Source organism: Sphaeramia orbicularis, chromosome 16, assembly GCF_902148855.1.
Source record: "Sphaeramia orbicularis chromosome 16, fSphaOr1.1, whole genome shotgun sequence".
NCBI lineage: Eukaryota > Metazoa > Chordata > Actinopteri > Kurtiformes > Apogonidae > Sphaeramia > Sphaeramia orbicularis.
The window spans coordinates 35942585-35959961 of NC_043972.1; the positions used below are offsets into that span (position 1 = coordinate 35942585).

A 17377-nucleotide genomic window follows, 5' to 3' on the forward strand; every position below is an offset into this window, starting at 1 on the left:
ACCTTGGGTAGGAGCTCGAGAGCGCGCGCGGTGGAGGGGCGGGGCCGCGCGGAGTGAGCGCAGCCAGGGATGAGAAACTTGTCCCGGATATTTACCTAAGTCTACCTGGCCCTGCCGACGAGCCTCGACCTGAGGGCTTCACAGCGGACACACGGCGGAATATGACCCGTCTCTGATGCGAGACGAGTGAGGTAGTACTGATTTATTTTACATTTAAAGCCTTTTCTTCCATAAAGAAACCCTTCTCCCGGCCAAGTTGTACGAGCAGCGAAACTTTGGCTGCGGTGTGTTCCTCCTTTTGGGTGTAGCTCCAGAAACTTCAGGTTGTCAACAGGTTCCTTGTTCGTGTTGTGGGTCAAAGTACAGCGAGGTCACAGCACAGTTCATTATCGGCGGGTTAGGACAGTCCGAAAACAGAAATATGGGCCTTGGACTTGGACATAGGCCTTGATTATTCATTCGTGTGTGTGTGTGTGTGTGTGTGTGTGTGTGTGTGTGTGTGTGTGTGTGTGTGTGTATTTGTTGGATTAGTCGAGACGAGGTTGGAGGTGCTTATTGATCTCCCATGGAAAGCCAGACCATGATGTGGCAGAAAAGGCGTTTACACACAGATAAACATCAAAAAGTAGAAACTCTGGTTTAATTTTGGCATGTGATGTGTTTAAAAACCTCATGTCTCTCTATGGAGCATATCAGAAATACATGCAAGATGCATCCCAGTGAAGTCATACTGTCTCCAAGATGACTGATCTCCTTTTAGATGTAACATTTACTTGTAAATTCATTAGAGGCCATTCTGTGAAAGGGTTATTATGGAAAAAAAGCCTCAAACTGGGAGCAGCTCTGTTGTAATATATTCAGAGTGTGTCACCAAGTTCAAATATTAACTCAAACACTGTGTGTCCCTTCAGAAAGAGTGTGAGACAGACTAGCCCACATCCATTAATAGTTCACCTGGAAGCACACACAGCACACATGTACGCAGATATCCTTACATGCACACACGTATTCTCCAGGCCTGCATGGGTTGTCAGACTTGGGTATATCCTGTACATACATGCGTGCATTAGTGCATGTTTGTGTGCTTCCGATGATGCAGCGTGCATTGCCTTCAGACACTGGTCTGAGATGTGTTTTATGCTGTAGATGGGCGTGTTCAACTCTGAAAATGTTTAACATTCTTATCATTCAGCTGCCTGCGAAAGGCGGAGAGATGCAGGGGGAGAGCAGCAGGGAGAGGGAAGGGACATGTTCAGACCCAGGCCAAATAATAAGGAATTACACAAACACACGCACACAAACACACACAGTCACTCCTCACATTCATAGTGCATTACTCACTGCAGCTCGATTCAACCCATCCATAACATATATTACTCACCACACAATGTCATCCTGAGGGAGGTGTTTTCATTGGAAGACAACAGCCTGGAAACATCTGACACTGTTTTTGTGGTTGTGTGTTTGTGTATGTGTGTGTGTGTTTTCCAGGTCCCCTCTCAGTGACGAGCTAAGGGCAGGGTGTTTGTCTTGAGAGGGAGGCAGAGTTACCGTGGTAACAGACATGCCAAAACCGGACCTGCTCTGCCTAGTTCAGCTGCTGGACGGCACCATTCAGACCTTCAAAGTCAGCGTACGTAACACACACACACACACACACACGTGCAGACACACACATATTTCCTGTCTGTTGCTGAGGAGATCAGATCGTATGTTGGTCCTATCTGTCTGTGTGCTGTTTTAATGATTGTATTGTCAGAGCATGATTTACTGACAGACTATTTTTTCCCTTTCCCATTGATCCACATCTCTGAATTAATACTGTGACCTTGGTTTGAAGGAGAAATTCACCTTCTGCAGCTTATAGTGTTTTTCACACTTTTACATCATCAGCATATCATGTCAGACACAGCCTGACAGCAGTGAACATGCTGACAACCACGCGTGCATGCAGAACGGCTAGCATACCATCACTTTCTAGGACATCAGCTGTGTAGCATTTTTATGGGAACCATGGGACATCAGGGAGAATGCTGTGGATGTAATGTGTGGAGGATCCCATTATTAACCTCCCTCTAAACTGCTCCTATGTCTCTTCTGTTTAGATAAGGTTCACAGTCTCCATTTTTGAACCAGTATTTGCAGCAAATGCATATCACTTTAAACAGGAAGAGCAGTTAAAATGCATGTATTGTATGTCCTAACTAACTCAAAGTATTGTGCTTACTGTTATACATTTTTCTGCCCAGTTTACAGTAAACATGGTTCTTGCATGATGGGATGAGCTCAGAATATGTTTTCAGTAACGTAGGAAAAAGGGGTGGAAAATGCAAATGAGCCGTTGGTTTTGCTTCAGAGTTATTAATAAAACAATAAATGGTTACAAAACACAGTTTTGCACTGCAGATTGTCACCTGGATGCGTACATTATTTATTATTTTGTTTGGTTTACAACATTTGTAACCACAGAGAAATTTATTGACATATGAACAAGATGAGATAAACGTTATTAATCTCTATGGGGAAATAGTGATAGCTCGAAATCAAATAAATTACCTAATGACAGCCAAAATAATTAGCACCATCTATACCTGAACCATCTCTTTCCGACTGCACAGTATATAAACAAGAATAAATGAGAATTTGTTACGTCAAAGTTTTGGCTGATGATAAGGTTGTTTGTTGTGTGTTTCCCTTTCAGAAACAGGATGAAGGTGTGGTTCTGTTGGACCAAGTATGCGACCACCTGGGCCTGCAAGAGAGACAGCTCTTCAGTCTGCAGATCAGAGAATCTAGCACAGCCATTGCCTCTATCACAGCCAACACACTCTCTCCTGTGAGCTCACTGTTCAACTGTGGCACATTTGAGCCTATACTGTAATGTGCTGCAATCTCTGATTGCTGTTTAGATGATGATAACCACAGGGTGTACTTACATAAATGCTTTTTTTAGCCCCAGTTAGCCGTTACACTTACTGAATTTCTTTCTCTTAGAGGTGGTTAGAGCCTGAAAAACCCTTGAAGAAGCAGATAAAAGGTATCTGATTTAGTCTTAGAATTACTAATCTTTTAAAGATTTACAGTAGACTATGAAGTTGAACTTAGATATGTGCCATTTTTGACAAGGTGACATTTCCCTGCAGGTCTTGTATCACCCTTTTATCTGAACTTCAGAGTTCGGTTCTTCATCTCAGATCCCAACTCTCTGCAGTATGAACAGACTAGGTGAGACTATATGTCTTTTCTTTTCTTTTCTTTTCAATTCGATTCTATATTTTCACTGATTATTGATCTGTTTTGTGATCCAACATCAGTTAAATCACAAAGCTCAAGTTCAAGTTATAGCTGAAGTTCAAGCGGTTACTGTTGTTGACAGTGCAGGCATGAAGTAGTAAAGTTCTTCTTTTCTCATTTCTGCAGGCACCTGTACTTCCTCCAGATCAGGAGTGACATTAGAGAAGGGCGGTTAGTGCACACACAAGCCCATGAAGTATCACCTTGTGCACAGTTTGTGTATAACTGTTACACAATGTAATCGTCTGCGTTGATTGCAGGTTGCAGTGCCCGCTGAGTGCAGCTGTAGTGCTGGCCTCTTATGCTGTGCAGTGTAAGTGGGTTTCTTTCTCCTGATAGCAAACCAAATGATTAACGACTTAATAATAACTGAGTAATTATTGCTGTCGTAGACTCTCTCAAATAAGTATCAGCTCTCTTACACCGCCCTAGGTGTCATTATAATGGATGCCTGTTTATTAGTGTCTTTTTCCATAAACCCGTAGCTGAGCTGGGGGATCACTGTCCGTCCCGACTCTCTGGTTACCTCTCAAAGTGCCACTTTATCCCTGAGCAGGATGAAGACTTCCTGTCAAAAGTAGAGGATCTACATCCGCAGCACAAGTAATGCAGTCATATGATTATATGTTACCATGTGAAAACAACTGAGCTGCTGTGTGTTTGGTTCCCTGTTGTTTTATGTGACTCTCTCCGGCTGTGTGTGTGTCCTCAGGGGATTGAAGCAGAGCGAGGCAGAGCTGTGTTTCCTCAACACAGCACGGACTCTGGAGTTATACGGAGTAGAGCGGCATGCTGCCATGGTATTGAGGTTCCCTTGATTTAACCTTCCTCATGGCCTACTTAAACTTTCTGTGCATTGTGTTAATTCTTTCCTTTTCTTCTGTCTCTGTCAGGACACAAACAACGCCCCACTGATGGTGGGTTTGGCATCAAGTGGTGTTGCAATTTTCTGTAATGCAGTTTGCTCCAGTTTCTTCCCCTGGTGAGAAATAATAGCACTATATAAGTGGATTGGTTCTTTTTTCTAAACATATAATCAATAACTGTCTTCATGTGCAGGGGAAACATCATCAAGATCTCTTTTAAGAGAAAGCGCTTCCTTATACATCTGAAACGTAAACATGTGAGTACCTCCACCCTTTTACTTGTACTTTGGACTTGGGAAAGACTGATTAGCACAGCCAATATTCATATTTCTAATATAATCTGTATCAGTATTTTTTCTCCTATATCCAATTATATTAATTAATTTCTAAATGGGTTTCTTTGGTTCTAATGGAGCTACTCTTGTTTCTCTGTAGTCGTCTGATTTAGTAATAGCCTGTGACATCAGTAATGACTAACAAACATTTTATATATGAATTATTTTTTAATTCTTCCAGTTTTGTGTGAAAATATGCAATATATGTTGAGGAAATGCTGTACTTTTTTATCACCTTAAAGATAATGATATTTTGTTACTTATTCCCAAATGCTGACACCAAGATTTAATTTTTACTACAGAGTATATTGGTTATCTTCGTTATCCCTCTTATTGATGGCTAATGATCAGTCTATCCCCATCCCAGTAGCTTGCTTTCACACTGTTTGAGAGGTTTTTATCTGCATGTTTCTATGTGTCAGAAGTAATAAATCCTTCATATTACATAAGTGTATGCTTTCTTTTTTGCTGCAGTGGTTTATGTTGTACACCAGAGAATATGTGACTTTGAAAGTTAAAATTATAAAGAGCTCAATCCGTATAAAACCTAACAAAGACTTCCTGAAGACTTTCTTGGTTGCGCGTAAGAGAAAAGCTGTCACCTAATGCTTGCTTTAGAGAAACCCCCTACTGTGGACCTTTTTACAGGAATTGTCAATTATATTTGTTCCATGGAAAAGACCGTTTGTAGTTTTTGTCTGCAGAAAAACAACATACGGAAGGAAATGTTAGTTGACTGTTATTCATGGGAAATGGACAGCAACTAGTGCCCTGTTTAGGTTTCTGTTTTTGTTTGTTGGCATGTCTCCTGTCGTGGGCATCAGAGCTGAAATCTGTGTGTGATGAACTGTGTCCATGTCTATGACTGTCCTCCATCTCTTGAGTTGTTTGTATAATACATGTAAAATATATATATATTTTTTAAAAACTAACACAGATCCTAAACTCTGAATCTTTCAGGGGGAGACCCAGGACTGTGTGATGTCCTTGGTTCTTACTTGTCCCAAGTCCTGTAAGAACCTCTGGAGGTCCTGTGTGGATCATCACTCCTTCTTCAGCTCCAACCGTACTGCACGGAGTCCCAAACACAACAACAGCACAGTTCAGGCCTACAAAAAGTTAATAACGCAGCATTTAGGTCTGGGGAACAGTAAAACTGACAGGTGAGTCTGCTTCTACATTTATGTTTTTTTGTCATAGCTGTAATATGTAACTTTTAGAATATCCAACAACTGCAGCTTTATATAAAATGTTTCCATCAATCGAAAATACTAAACACCAGATAAAACATCAGAGACATAATGACACAGGGATATTTCAGTCATACTGCATATTTTGTTTATTATACACATGTAATTTTCCAACACAGTAGTCATGAGAGCTAATGTATGAATATGTTTCAGCATCGATCTAACCTCCTGTAACCATGGTAACATAATGTTAATAGCAGACTCACCATTAAATAAATCGTCTCATGTAATGCAAAACATTAACATTACATTAGTTGACACTACTTGGGGCTATTTCATTAAAATGAACATGAATTAACATGCCACTAAATGTAATATGAATAAAGCTGTAATGCATTAACAAGTCTATAAACATGATTTTGGCCTGAAGCATGTCATATAGCTTTTATTACCAGCAGTGGTGAAAACGACTGTCATGATCCCACACAATTAGGTACTGTGGATTTTAATACAGATTTTTTTATTTCAAAGCTCTATATGCTACTTACTTTTACATTTTTCATTCACAGCGGTCCTGTGTGTCATCGTGTCGTTGGAGGGATGGTGTGGAACCCAGTTCTACAGAGGTCGCTGTCATCAGAGCATCTTGAGACAAAGAGTCTTCCCTCCAGATCTCCCCCATCCACCCCAAACTGGTAAGAATATTAGACCCAGTCATGAATGATTCTCAGTGTTGTGTCTTAGAATTGTAGTTGCTCTCAGACATTATTTTTCTTGAATTTATACAGTCTTCTGTCACTTGATTAAAACTTTGCTCAATAAATAACCTGTCGTTTTGTTTCTCTGGCAGGCGAAGCCCTCGAGTCCGCCACGGCATCTCCAAACCCCGCCCGTCATCAGTGGAACTGAGCAGCGATCTGAAGGATATGTCAGAGGGGGAGGATGTGTTCTACACATACAGAGCATCTGTCAGCAGTGGCAAAGGCAGCGAAGGAGACGGGTCACCACGGCAGTCAGTATCAGGCTTCTGATTTCACTTCATTTGGCTTTGTTGTGACACACCAAGTGTTTTCCAAACATTTATTGGATCCATATAGTAATATAATTTAAGAGTTTTCCAATTTAAGATTGAAGAATTGTGACAATTATAATATTATTTCCATCATTTGTTTTATGAGGCTTAAATATCTTCTATCTCTTTCAGCTTATCTGGCACCTACAGCCATGGTCCGGATGAGGCTTTGTTGCAAGCTGATGACAGCATAGGAGAAGACGATGGTGATCAGAGTTCACCATATCATGAAAAGGTCAGTTCTACACCATACGCACCAGTTCACATGTGCTCATGTTAGTGTTCTGGTGTTTTGATTGTGAGTTCTTGTGCAGGGTACTCCAGGTGATGGTGACCTGCTCTTGATACGCATTGCCCCTGATCATGAGGGAAAGTTTGGCTTCAATGTTAAAGTGAGTATTTATTCACACTTTTTTGCAATGTTTAGAGCCGCGTTTATATTTTACACACTTCAGTGTTTTGTTTTTGCTTGGTTTCATTTCACAGGGTGGAGTGGATCAGAGGATGCCTTTAGCCATATCTCATGTTAAACCCGATTCTCCAGTAAGAACACACTCATGTTATAGTTGTATGCCCAAGTACAGACCTGGTCCAAGACTTTATGAGGCTTTAAGCAGAATGTAATTCAGAGGGCTCCAGCTGGCTCAACACCTGTGGTACCACTGAGTGTTTTTAGTATTTCAAAGATATTGCGATCTATTTGAACTAGGGAATGGGAATTTCTAAATTCCCAGGCCACACTGTGAGCTATAGTTGGTTATTTAATAGTTAATTAGCACATCTGTCTTAAATACTTTTCATTAAATTAGTCGCACCCACAGTATTCTCCAACATTTATCTGTCAGCAGGCCTCTACAGTTTTTATTTCTGAGAAACACAGTGTAATGTGTTGTTACCAGCTGGTACTGTATGGTTGAACAGTGGCAAACATGGCTAGAGCTGTTGTTTTACTGGAATGCAGGACACTCAGATGTGATGTCACTCTCAGCTCTGACTACCTAGGTAAATGGAAGAAAACATTACTTTTTTGCTGCCTTTTCCTTCTATGAAGAGGAGGGGCTCATAATCCGATGTCAGCAAACATCAAAATGCAGCTAAAATCTGTCACAGTGTTTATGCACGTGAACATGAGTAGTAGCCTTTTGGTAGTGTTAGTAGTAGTGCTGGCCTATTTTGTACAGTTGTTACACCACTGACAGGAAGTAAAATAGATGTAAGAAAAACATTTGATACAGAGAAAACACCCATTAATCGGTTTAATAATTAGGCTTCTAAACTACCAATACTGAATTTAGGGTAAAAAAATAGCTCAAAAGACAAAAATAGCTCCCACCTAGATTTTATGGTTAATTTGATATTCAGCTCTAAATGAATTAATTAAATACTTTAACTACAATGTTCATAAGTTATATGGCGTATAATGAAATGAAAGATTCAGTGTAAAATGCTTGAAGCCATCTTGGGCCTTAAGTGGGAGCTTCATTGGATTAGACCGGCTCTGACTGGGTGGGTGGTCTGGTGGTCTTGATGATGACACATATGGTGTAAATCTAATTCTTTAAATGTGTAATTGTTTTGTAGGCAGGTAGATGTGAACCCAAACTCCTGGAGGGAGACCTTGTTGTCCTCATCAACGGTCGAGACATTTCTGAGCACACGCACGACCAGGTTGTCATGTTCATACGAGCCAGCAGAGAGTCACACTCAGGAGAGCTGAATTTGCTCATAAGGCGTAAAGGTGTGTATGTGTGTGTGTTTAAGAGAGGATATAAAATGCTGAAACAGTGTGTCATCCATGTGTGCACACTGCCTGTCACATCTCTCTTTAATATTAAACACACCCTTCTCTGTCCTTGTCTTCCAGGTCCAGGACGGGTGGCACCCCTGCTGCAGTTACCTCCTGCCCTCACACTCACCGGCCAATCACAGGGAGATAAGCAGCAGTCACCCGGCCAGTCAGGGCGGGTCACGACACTGGAAGAATCAATGAGACAGCTGGAGAGAAGCATCCAGTCTGGCACACTCTGCTTTCACTTTGAGGTATTTAAAATGCAGGTGGCAACCATACAGTGAACCACCATAAACTGTGTATTTATAAGCCCAAATACACAAATGTGCGTGTTTGTCTTTATTTTAAGCAGGATTTAGTACGATCTACTCATCATAATGAGCCTTTTAAGAGCTGCTTGTTTTTGGGGCAGATGTTGGCCCTAATCTTCACTTGGACTGTGTTCTGGACAATCCAAAACAAAGATGAAGTGACTAGTCTGGAATTTATAGCTTTTGTTTGCGTATATTTCTGTGTGTTTACATGTGAATGTGTGTGTTTGCGTTTGTAGAATTTATACAGGAGAAAGCCTGGCATGTCTCTGAGCTGCTCTCGGCTCCCAGAAAACATGGAAAAGAATCGATATCGGGACGTTTTACCTTGTAAGTCTTTCTCATTCTGAGCATCCATCTGTCTGGCTTTTTTCCCTCTCTACACTGCCATCCTCCCTGTCCACCCCTGAACTAGTTTATCTGACCTTCATCTGGAAGTCAGTATTTCTTCAACTCATGAAATTTAATTGGTGAAGGCTGTGGTGCTCTGATGGCTCTACTGTGACCCTTGTGCTGTTGTCTTGTTCTTTTCACAGATGATGATACCAGAGTAGTTCTTCAGGGCCAGGAGGACTACATCAATGCCAGCCACGTCACGGTGTGCATCACTGATATGTGCATGTCTTGTCCCTGTCTGACATTCAATGTAAACTCATCATGTGTGTGGTGTGTGTATGTGTGTGTGTGTGTATGTGCATCTTTGTATGTTTATTTGTCTCTTAGGTGGCGCCCCCAGTGTCTGGTGTTTGTTTACGTTATGTTGCTGCTCAGGGTCCATTGCCACAGACCTGCACTCATTTTTGGCAGACTGTTTGGGAGCAACAAACACACACCATCATCATGCTTACAACTCTGACAGAGAGGGGACGGGTATACATACCTCCACACGTTCATACTTACACGCTGTAAACACTCACATTTAATCAGGAACTGAAACAAGCAAACAGCTAGGGAATACTTGAAATTACACGGCTCAGCACCAGCGATTATTACAAAGATTATTTCATGTTTTATTTGATATTTGATTACTGTAATCACAGGGTTTGCTGGGGATGTTTACTCACAAAAATAATCAATTGGCTCAGTTGTGAGTAATTGCAGGGTTTCACAGACTGGAGAAAAGCTAGTTGTAAAGTGCGAACTGGATGCCAATGAGATCGAGGGTGAATCCACCAGGACAAAGGCAGGGTGTTGTCAAGGTCTGGTTGAATGAAGCAATTTCTGTCTCAGCTTGCCTGTTGCTTGGTAACCAGATGCTCTCATTAATTGATCTTTCTTCTGATATTCGTCAAGTGCCTTGAGTTCCTCCCTACTTGAGGATTACACATGCAGAAAATTGAAACTCAGTTCACAAGCTTCTCCTGATTAATTGCTTTTGTTCCTCATACTGCTGGGGGGGAAACGGGCCATGCTTCTGAATACGTTCTGATTTCAAGAGAGCAGCTGATGTAGCAGCAGTAGTTAATTATATCCTGACTGATGACTCATGTCAAAAGTAATGCAATTTGTTGATAATGTCGTGTACTTACAGACCAAGTGCCACCAGTACTGGCCGCATCCGCCGGAGGTGAAGGATTATGGGCACATGCGGGTGAAGTGTCACTCAGAGGAGTGTAACCTGGCTTATGTCACACGACAGTTTACTCTGACGCATACACAGGTACAGTAGCAGCCATATTTGTCATGATATGGTGTTAAATCATAATACATATAATTATCATCACATACATTTTTTCAGGGTTTATTTTGTTTATGTTCTGAACTAAAACACTTTGAAAATGCTGTAGTGTTTTGCTGTTTTCCTTGCTCATGTATATTTTACTCTTAAAACCATTTTTACCATTATTATTGTTTTGTCTGTACTACCTCCCATCTGATTAAGTCTTTTACGTTGTTTTCACCTTGTTGAATAAGATATCCATCAACTGGTTTTTTTTTTCTATTTAATGTTGTGAAAACCGGTATATGAACAAAATGGACAAAATAAGCACTAAATCAAGAAGCCAGGTTACATGTGCATTTGTGTCTTGATATGTCTTTTATGTACTTTTATCCTTTTACACCTTTTATGAATAATATAAAACCATAAGTATCCCTTTATTTTGCTTTCACTCTAAAAATGTGCCTTTAAATAAATCTGAAAGAAATAATGATTTAACATTAATTCTGATATGATGCAAATCAGTTTTACCATAATAACTTTGTGGCCATATCACCGGCATGGTACACCACATCACAGTTAACACCTGCCTTCAAAGCTGCACAAACATGACAACAGTGATACAACACAGACATGTTCTGTTTGCATGTTTGCAGTGTCATGTACCATGTTTCTACCATATGTCACATAACAGAGCGCCCCACAGGAAACGGCCACTGCTGGCATGCTCCAACATATAGCTACTTCCGTGTGGGTGGGCTGGAATGTAGGGCTGCGTGGGTGGGCTTGTGCCTTAACAAATTTAGTGGTTAGCCGGTGTGTAAGAGCAGGTGGGCAGGTGTGTTTGTGGATTTGTTTCCTTGTGTTTCTTTGATTGAGAAGTTGACCTGGTGGCATTTAAAACACTGTGTTAGATTACCACATCAGAGGAGTTGTTTTCCACATTAACTACCATGACAAACAGGTAAATAAACACATAATGCTCAGGGAAGCATGAAGTATGAATGCACACACATGCAAACACAGATACTGCTGTGTGGGCCCATCTGTTCCTCTGGCGGAGCGAGTTAATCCCTGCATGGAGTCACAGGCCACATGCCCATTAGAAACTCTAAACTCAGCTCTTCCCCTCCCTGCTTTTACTTTTTTTCTCTCTGGTCTTTCCTTCCATCCTCCGTCCTCTCCACCTGTTTTCTCTGTTTACATCTCCCTCTTTTTTTCCTAATCTCATCTCCTCATCATGTGCAGTTTTGCTCTACTCACTCGCTTCTTTTCCTCACTCATGACAGGGGATTTAAGCCTGTTGTGGTTTACTGTTGTCTCTTGTGTGAATTATTGGTTTAGTTTCTGTCTGATTTTACTTGCATGTATGTTTTAGCTAACTCTGATTATCATGTTTCACGTATATGTGTATTTGCTTGTGTAGTGTGGTGAGGAGCGCGCTGTCACACACCTGCAGTACGTTGCATGGCCGGACCACGGCGTACCTGATGACCCTTCAGACTTCCTGCTGTTCGTCAGCTCGGTCAGGGAGAGGAGGAGAGGTGAAGAACCACTAATGGTACACTGCAGGTAACACACAGAGCACACTCTAATTGAACCAGGCTCACATGTGCTGTTTCTGCCTCGACTGTACGCTTAATGCTGTGTTTGTTTGTAATCACTCTTCCAGTGCTGGGATTGGACGGACAGGTGTTTTAATCACCATGGAAACGGCGCTGTCTCTGTTAGACAAGGGTCTGCCGGTGTTCCCACTGGACATTGTCAAAACGCTGAGGGATCAGCGACCCATGATGGTTCAGACCACGGTACAAAGAAACAAGATGCTTTTGCTTTTGTTTAGTACATTTTAGTATTACTTCTTTATGAACTTTATAGTTTATAGATGCTGCAAATAAATGTTTTATTATGTAAGTGCAGAGTTTTCCAAACTTTGCAGAAATTTGACACCTTTGAAGGACCAAACAGAGTGTCCACATTTCTAAACTACTGATAAAGAGCACAACAAACCATGATATGTTTAATATAAATACATTGGAAATCTAGTTTTTCATGATGAAAGTCCATCACAGCGAGGGTTTGATACTGAACTTTAATACTTAAATTCCTATGATACTGACTGTTGTACTGGAAAGGTCTTGTTGTCTTTTTGATACTGAAGGTAAGGACGTAGGTTTAGTCTCAGCATTGGTAGATAGCATAACCACTAATCCCAAATTAGATATAGAATTAAATTTTAAAAAATAAACATAAGGTTAATATGGCTTGATTTAGTTTTGAAGGCAGTTTTACATATTAAATAACATGAGGGATCTTATGAAACCAACTTTTTCTGAGGATTTGCTTTGTTAAAATAAACTTGAGACTAAATATTTTGACTTTCAAAGTTTAGATTTGTTCAACATTAATGCTCACACCTTCATTTAAGTCATAATTAAGATCTCACCTAAAGTCCTGAAGATACACTTATTTTCTCATTTCCTCTGCTTTGATTCCTTGCTACTATGCTTCCTACCTATAAACTCACTTGTGTGTTAAATGAACTGAAATTCCTCTTACAGTTTGATAAATCAATCCATAACAGTTTAGCAGTTTAACCGTTGATAACAGGTTATCAACAGCATTAGTCCACAGATCTTGTTAGTTAACACCAGCAAACACAGTTATCTATAACCCTTTTCACAGTGGAAAGACAAATGATGTTAGCCTGCAGGTTTCATTTTAAATCATTGCAGCTTCTGATGAGTTAGTTTATTAGCTATAATTATTTTATTGCCTAGACTCGGGGTGTAGAAATAGCTTCTGATGTCTCTTCTCATACATGGATGTGGCATTGGAGAGTATAAAATGTGTTGACATGAACAAACATTATACGAGCTGAGCAGTGCAGAGGAGTATACTGGTACTTGATGTAACTGCAAGTCTGTGAATACATACATAACCCTTTAACAAGCTCCACTATCTGAAAGACAAGATAATGTTCACATAAATATTCCTAGGGACATGTTCACACTGCTTATTTGCGAATCTTCACCCTTGCATCTGTATTTATAACCAACTCATAAAGATCATAACAAACCGTGAAATTAAAATATATTTGAAAGTAAATCTCTGGCTGAGTACCACACTTCAGTGATTTTATGGCACAGATCAAATTGCTAAGATATGATTAAGCATTGAGGAATATCTTGAGCCATTTGAGACCAAATTTCAATGGCTAAGGAGTAAATGTAATTAGCGTTAGTGAACACGATGTGTGTGCATTGCTTTCATGCATTTTTATTAATTATAATATGTTAATCAACAAAAACAAAAATGTAAAAAGCTGAAACATGTTGTACTACATTGTCGTGATAAGGTTAATACTTAGTTATAAAACTTTCTTAGTTTGAATGAATGTCATTGATTGGAAAAATGAAACTAGAGATTTGAAGTGTAATGTCTAATTTAATGTTAAAATGAAAGATTAGTGTTGAAACAAGTATTGGTATGTATTGAAGTCAAGTTATCAGTTTTGAACATTACCCAACTCTAATCACGGCAATGTTCAAGTTTGCTCTGTGTAATGACAAATTCTCACCATTTTATGAAACATGTGCACTCAAATTTGCCACTGTTTTAAATGAACACACATGTTCCATTCTGCTTTTTAGTCTTCATCCCTTTCTCAACACCTTAACAGTTATATAAGTTAGAAAGCACATCATGGTTTCAGGTTCAGTTTATGAGAAGACAGAAAAAGCACTGTAGCTGAACAGAGAACCTTCTACTTCTATTCCAGTTCAGAGAGGTTACTTTCATAGCATTTTTCTGTATTTTGCTTTGGTAGTTGGTGACCCCAGTAACTATTTTTTTTCCTGAAAATTGCTCATCAAAATTGACAAGAAAGTTCAGAAAGTTAGTGAGTTACTTTTTAAAAACGCCATTTCAGAATGTGAGGTCTTGTCATCTTTAACCTTTATTAAAATTCCGCAAAGTGAACTTCCAAAGTATGATACTGACGGCTCAGTGGTAGTTACTGAGGGAAAGGAAAGTGTTAGTCACTGTCAGAGGACGTGCTGGGAGTGTGGCAGCCCTCCAGACACTAACCAGCTTCTAGGCCATCGCTGTCGCCACCATCGCCCTTATTCTGAAAGAAGATACAGCCCCTCAGGCAGCGTCTCTGTGTTTTTGTGCTGATGGAACATTCCTCAGGTTTCCATCATTTGTTTGCGCTTTAGCAGTGGAAAATATACACATAGTCAAGAGAGCAAACTTTCATCTAAAGGACGACGCTGGTGACAAAACACTCCTGTTTAATAACTAATAACATTTTGTGTGTTTGTGTGTGTTTCAGTGTCAGTTCCAGTTTGTGTGCGAGGCCATCCTGCAGGTCTACAAAGAGAAACAGGAGAGATCTACAGCGCCGTAAAAGAAATCAACAACAGGACCAGAACACTTCACCATTTCAGCCTCATCTCACAGAGCTGCCTCCCACGGAAGGACCTCCAGTGCTATTAGAGATTAACCTCCATCAGGCCTATGGGACTGCTATGCAGACCGGATAATGAGTGAATAACTAGCTTCAGAACACAGCTGTCTGTGATCTGTATAGCCTCAATTCATCATGAGAATACAAATCTTACACCTAATCGGCCTTATTTTTTGCTGATAGTGCATTAAGCTTGTAGAGGCTGCGGTCTCCATAGTGACTGATATAAGACGGATGTGAGCTGCTAATTTCTGTTCAAGAGGCAACTCAGGAATGATGCCTCCACTTATTAAGCTATGTGTGCCTTAGACTGACGCCTCCCAGCCAGCAGATCGAACAGGGCAGCAGAGACAAACAAGGATCATTATAATCTGTTGTTTATCTGTGCGCCCTGAGACAATGACCATGGCAGGCTTTAGATCACCACAGCAGATAAGGTCACTGTGCAGAGGACCAGAGGAGCACCTACACACTGTTCATCACCTTTAAATTATTAAGACACTCAATAAAAACACTGATTTTTACGGATATGTGGGCCTTGTCATTTCCTCTGATACTGAGAGTTCATTAAATGTTTGTGTCTGACATGAAGACATGGTGGTCTCCTTAAGGCTCTCCACTAACCAAAGTGAGGACTATCCTGCTTATTCAACCTTCAGCTGAGTTCCTCTAGACCTGGCATCATATCAGTGAAACTACCTCAGCATCACAAATCAGCCTTAAATATCTGCTAAGGCAGAATATTGGCTTAAAGGCAGATAACCAAATGTAATAATGCTGTGAGGATTGCAGCATCTCTGCAGGTTTGTCAAAACTTTCATTGTGTTTCTGCTAAATCTGTGCACTACCTGTTGTGTATTTCACTGCGGTGCTTAAAGGAGCAGTGAGTTGATAGGGTATTAAAACAGTAGAAGATGATTATACATACACACAAGTACAGGTGTGGTCACAAAATAGATGTGGATATGATGGGATATTCAGAAAATGCACATAAGGTTAAATCCACTAATTTTTAGTGTTTTGGCTTCTTCCAACCATACTTGTGTCCATACTTTGCATGAAAATGTAATGGAAGCATAAAGAATAAGTGGTGCCAAATACAACAAACCCTGCCACTCACATGTATTTCACCCATTATAAGTAAAGGGGAAGATTTTTTTTTTTTAATCATAAAAAAAATAATTTTTGAACTTTGATGTACATTTCCCAAAATGTAATGACATCTATTCTGGGTCACTGGCAGTCTATAAACCCAATTTGGTATGAATTGAACCAACAATATTACTGCTAAAGTATTAACAAATAAAGAAAGAAACAAACCAAACCAAAAACAATACCCCATAATAATTAGACCAGGGGTGTTAAACTCATTTTAATTTAGGGGCTACATACAGCCTAATTGATCTCAAGTGGGCAGGACCTGTAAAATAATAGCATAATAGCTTATACATAATAATACAAATTTATCTTTGTTGTAGTGTGAAAAAAGTAAAATTACATTATGAAATTGTGAAAAACCATGTACAACCTGAAATTTGTTGAGGGAAAAAAGTGCAATTTCAAAAACATTATTTCTCAGCTTAATATTACAGTGAATCTACAGATGCACAAAACATTTAGTAACAGGCATTATATTGTTGAAGTTGCACTTATTTTTCTTAAGACATTTCAGATTGTATTTGATCAGGTTATTCACATTATTTTGTGGAAGGATAGTTTGTAGATGTAAATATTTCCATAATGCTATTTTACTTTTTTCCACATTAAACCAATAAAAAAAAAATTGAAGTTGTCATTATTTAAAGGTTATGATGCCATTATTGTTCTGTAGATCACCACTGAACTAAAGCAGGTCCGACACCTTTGCCCGTTAATATATTCAGAGTAATTTTTACCCTTCACTGTCCGGTGTGGACCCTTTGGTGGGCCGGTTTTGGCCCGCGAGCCGTATGTTGAATTAGACCACTTTGTATATATAATCTGTGACTGATCTACGGTGTCCGTGGAGGAGGCTTTAGAAAGTCTGATGACACCCTGGGGGAGCCGGTTGTCATGCAATGGGAACCTTTAATGATGTGAACTATTCCCCGGTCAAGCGGAGCCGTGACAGACAGATGGCGCTGGTTCACCGGTGCTGATGGGTCGGTCAGTCTGGAGGAAAAGAAGTTTGTTCTGCGCTGTGTTTGGCGCAGGCGCAGATCGGGCTGTTTGTCCAGTTTCTCTGGTTGACTTTTACCTGAGAGGTAGACTAGTTTCGGTTCGCCGGTGGGAATGAGAACCGAGCGCCGGGTCCGGTCCAGAGGTGATTAAGTAGACTCCCCCTGCCCCGGCGACCTCCCCACCCGGCCCGTGTGACTCAGGGGTTCCCACTGCGGAGCGTGGGGACGGG

The 17377-nt window shown here is 40.4% G+C and overlaps 1 protein-coding gene across 3 annotated transcripts; it reads left to right on the forward strand.

Moving 5' to 3' along the window:
* The first annotated feature begins 49 nt into the window (after positions 1–49).
* Positions 50–15516, forward strand: ptpn3 (protein tyrosine phosphatase non-receptor type 3). 3 transcript variants are annotated; one of them, XM_030158282.1, is made up of 26 exons: positions 50–191; positions 1492–1633; positions 2702–2836; positions 2995–3037; positions 3144–3225; positions 3421–3465; positions 3555–3607; positions 3780–3897; positions 4007–4094; positions 4188–4276; positions 4354–4417; positions 5456–5658; positions 6255–6380; positions 6536–6697; positions 6890–6992; positions 7072–7149; positions 7244–7300; positions 8339–8495; positions 8622–8797; positions 9097–9187; positions 9394–9455; positions 9581–9727; positions 10389–10517; positions 11944–12089; positions 12190–12325; positions 14854–15516. In XM_030158282.1, the coding sequence occupies exons 2-26, from the start codon at positions 1565–1567 to the stop codon at positions 14926–14928; spliced, it is 2634 nt and encodes an 877-aa protein (XP_030014142.1). In that variant the 5' UTR covers positions 50–191; positions 1492–1564; the 3' UTR covers positions 14929–15516. The 3 variants fall into 3 exon arrangements, with proteins under 3 accessions (XP_030014142.1, XP_030014143.1, XP_030014144.1); XM_030158283.1 differs by lacking the exon at positions 9581–9727; XM_030158284.1 differs by lacking the exons at positions 50–191; positions 1492–1633; positions 2702–2836; positions 2995–3037 and having other exon boundaries at positions 3851–3897.
* The last annotated feature ends 1861 nt before the right edge of the window (positions 15517–17377 follow it).